Here is a 2,500-nt window from a genome sequence, read left to right as displayed (position 1 = left end):
CCTGCTGAGCTGTTCGGTGTTAATCATCAAATTACATGCTGACTAATGAGTGATGGCCTAAATTGTACGCTGAGTAATGAATAGACGGAGGCAGTTCTTATTAGTCTCAGAAAACCCATTGATTTATGTAGCGCCATGCACCATGGAGTTATTCTGTTAAAAACGATATCTACATCAAGAAGTAATATACTCTAATAAGTATTTTCATCTTAACTCTAGTCCTTAGGCCTCCGGGCTCAGTTTTTGTTTGAGTCAGGCAGAGCTATAATAAAGCCCTATGACTCCTTATAAAGCTTGTTAAACACAATGTGTGCAGTCTAACTGAGTCAGATTCATGATTCATGCACTGTACACAGCAGCATGTGCTGTTGATTTATGACCAAGCACAGTTCATAGTCAAAATTACAATTTGAGGGATAAAAAGATTAATTACTATTTGTGGCCTGCAATTTTGTGAGGCTAGTGGATTGCAGCTGTAGAATGATAGTGCTCTACATCAGTTTGTAGTCAGCCATTCACAGATTATTAAAGCTTTGCAAGATTAAGTGCTCCTCCTGCCTGGTTTGTGCTCAGGCAATATGCTAGACAAAAAAGGACCACAGGGATAAATCTGAAGCTAGCAATAGCTGGACATATGTCATAATTGCCAGTTTCCCATAAATCCACAGCCTGTATAGAAAGCAGTGCATGATGCAGACATCATATCATGACTGTAGTGATTGCTATATATGGCCTCAAGACCTGTAACTTTGTTACTGCTTCAACCATTTTTTTATTTTGCAATATACTGAGTAACCCTTTGACTCTTTCCCCCTCCCCCAGCCTAATTAAGGGTAGAAATAATAATAGCATGCGTGTGTAAAAACAAAAAAATAGAGTCAGGGATATGAGTCAGAAGAAATCCGTTCCTTATACTCCTTTAAAACGTGAGGTGGGTTTAGTCAGAAATGCCATACTTTGCTTTGCATATTTTTTTTTTGCTAGCGACTAATAGGTAGACTGACACACTGTTCTCTATACATTTCAGCTCTCAATGAACCAACAATAGATTATGGTTTCCAGAGGTTGCAGAAAGTCATTCCACGGCATCCAGGTGATCCTGAACGGTTACCAAAGGTTAGTTTTTGACAAGTTTAGAGTTTGTTGTCTGCTTTCAAAATGTATTTCAAATACCAGAAGTGCTACGTTGCACATTATTGAACACTATAAAAATAAAAAGGTATAAGAAAGGAAACCTACTAAACATAAACAGGTCGACTGCTTCAATAGATGTGTTTATCACCTTTCAATTTCTATTCTTCCTGCAACTTTATGCATGCATGTTGTCAAAATCCAAAATATCTGCTGGGTAGTTTTTATTAAAAGAAGAATGGAATGGATTTTCTGATACAAATATTTTGGATTCTACAAGAGGGACATAAAACTTCCTGCGTAATGAAATAGTTCAATTAAACATTTTCCACTCCAGTAGCTTGTAGTGATTTCAATCTAAGCAGCCCCACTCTGATCTGTGATTATTTGACTCTTGTTTTCCTTTCATTTTCTAAAGCTCGATTCAGTTTAATCTTTTGTTTACAAAGCTTTTGTTATAAGTCCCTGACTTAGCAGGCTAACAAATGAAGTCCACATATTAATATCTAGAGGGACTTTTCATTTAAATTCAACAAAGACAAAAGCTGCCTGTGTTGTTTATGCACATGACATATCACAGAAATTTCATTTTGATGTAAAACATTAAAGATAAGTCATGCTTATAATTTCCCCCCTTTTTCTTTGATATAATTTTGTCTTCCCCCTTTTTATTGCAATCTCTGATTTTTCAAGGCAATCTTAAAAACAAATGAAAAATGCAGTCATATCATCATGACTGATTATTTTATATGCTCTTGTGTGCCCAAGTCTTGACCACCTCTGAGTTTTATTAACACAATAAAACCTTTTCGACATTACCCTTTTAATGCTCAGCATGAATGTAAGCAATATCATTTGGCTCCTCTTTTAATTTGTGAACATGCTAGCAATTCATATCAGATCGTAACTGTTAAGATAAGAGGCAACACACGACATTGTACTTTTAAAAATGTAGGATATTTCAAGTGGCCCACGCTGGCCCACCTTAGGTGCCCTAAACAGCTGAAACAGGCTTCCACCCACATGTCATGGATGGATGGGTGGATGGATGGGAAACTGGGAGTTCAAACAGGTCTTGTGTACACCCAGTTCCTTTTGTGATCTAACCACTGGGTCTGTGAGCATGCTACCTTTTCACACATTCTTTGTTGCTTTCTCTGCTAACTCTTTCAAAATAGCTAAGTCCTGCCATTCAACTGCTTGGAAGGCAAAAATGATTCATTTTCTCTATACACACTCCATCCACTTTGTCAAGCAGCTATTTTCAGAGGGTACCATATATGTTCCCCTTATCAGCATGAGGGTTTTTTGTTCTTGGATGTTCAAGCACCTTAAGGGGAACCACGGTAATTGCCATTGTAATGCATTG

General features: G+C 37.3%; 1 protein-coding gene across 23 annotated transcripts in view; it reads left to right on the top strand.

Moving 5' to 3' along the window:
• The window catches only part of EBF3 (EBF transcription factor 3), a gene marked incomplete at its 3' end in the record, with an annotated part of 185,046 nt that overhangs the window by 162,698 nt on the left and 19,848 nt on the right, over window positions 1–2,500 (top strand). For all 23 annotated transcript variants that reach the window (XM_081912713.1, XM_081912710.1, XM_081912704.1 and 20 more), the window contains one exon: window positions 1,028–1,116. In XM_081912713.1, the coding sequence (XP_081768839.1) occupies window positions 1,028–1,116 (89 nt within the window). The remainder of the gene's footprint in view (window positions 1–1,027; window positions 1,117–2,500) is intronic.

The sequence above is a fragment of the Podarcis melisellensis genome, assembly GCF_964234715.1.
Source record: "Podarcis melisellensis genome assembly, chromosome: 5".
In the NCBI taxonomy this organism is placed as follows: Eukaryota; Metazoa; Chordata; class Lepidosauria; order Squamata; family Lacertidae; genus Podarcis; species Podarcis melisellensis.
Note: the sequence above shows the minus strand (reverse complement) of the source record. Positions and strands in the feature narration are given on the sequence as shown.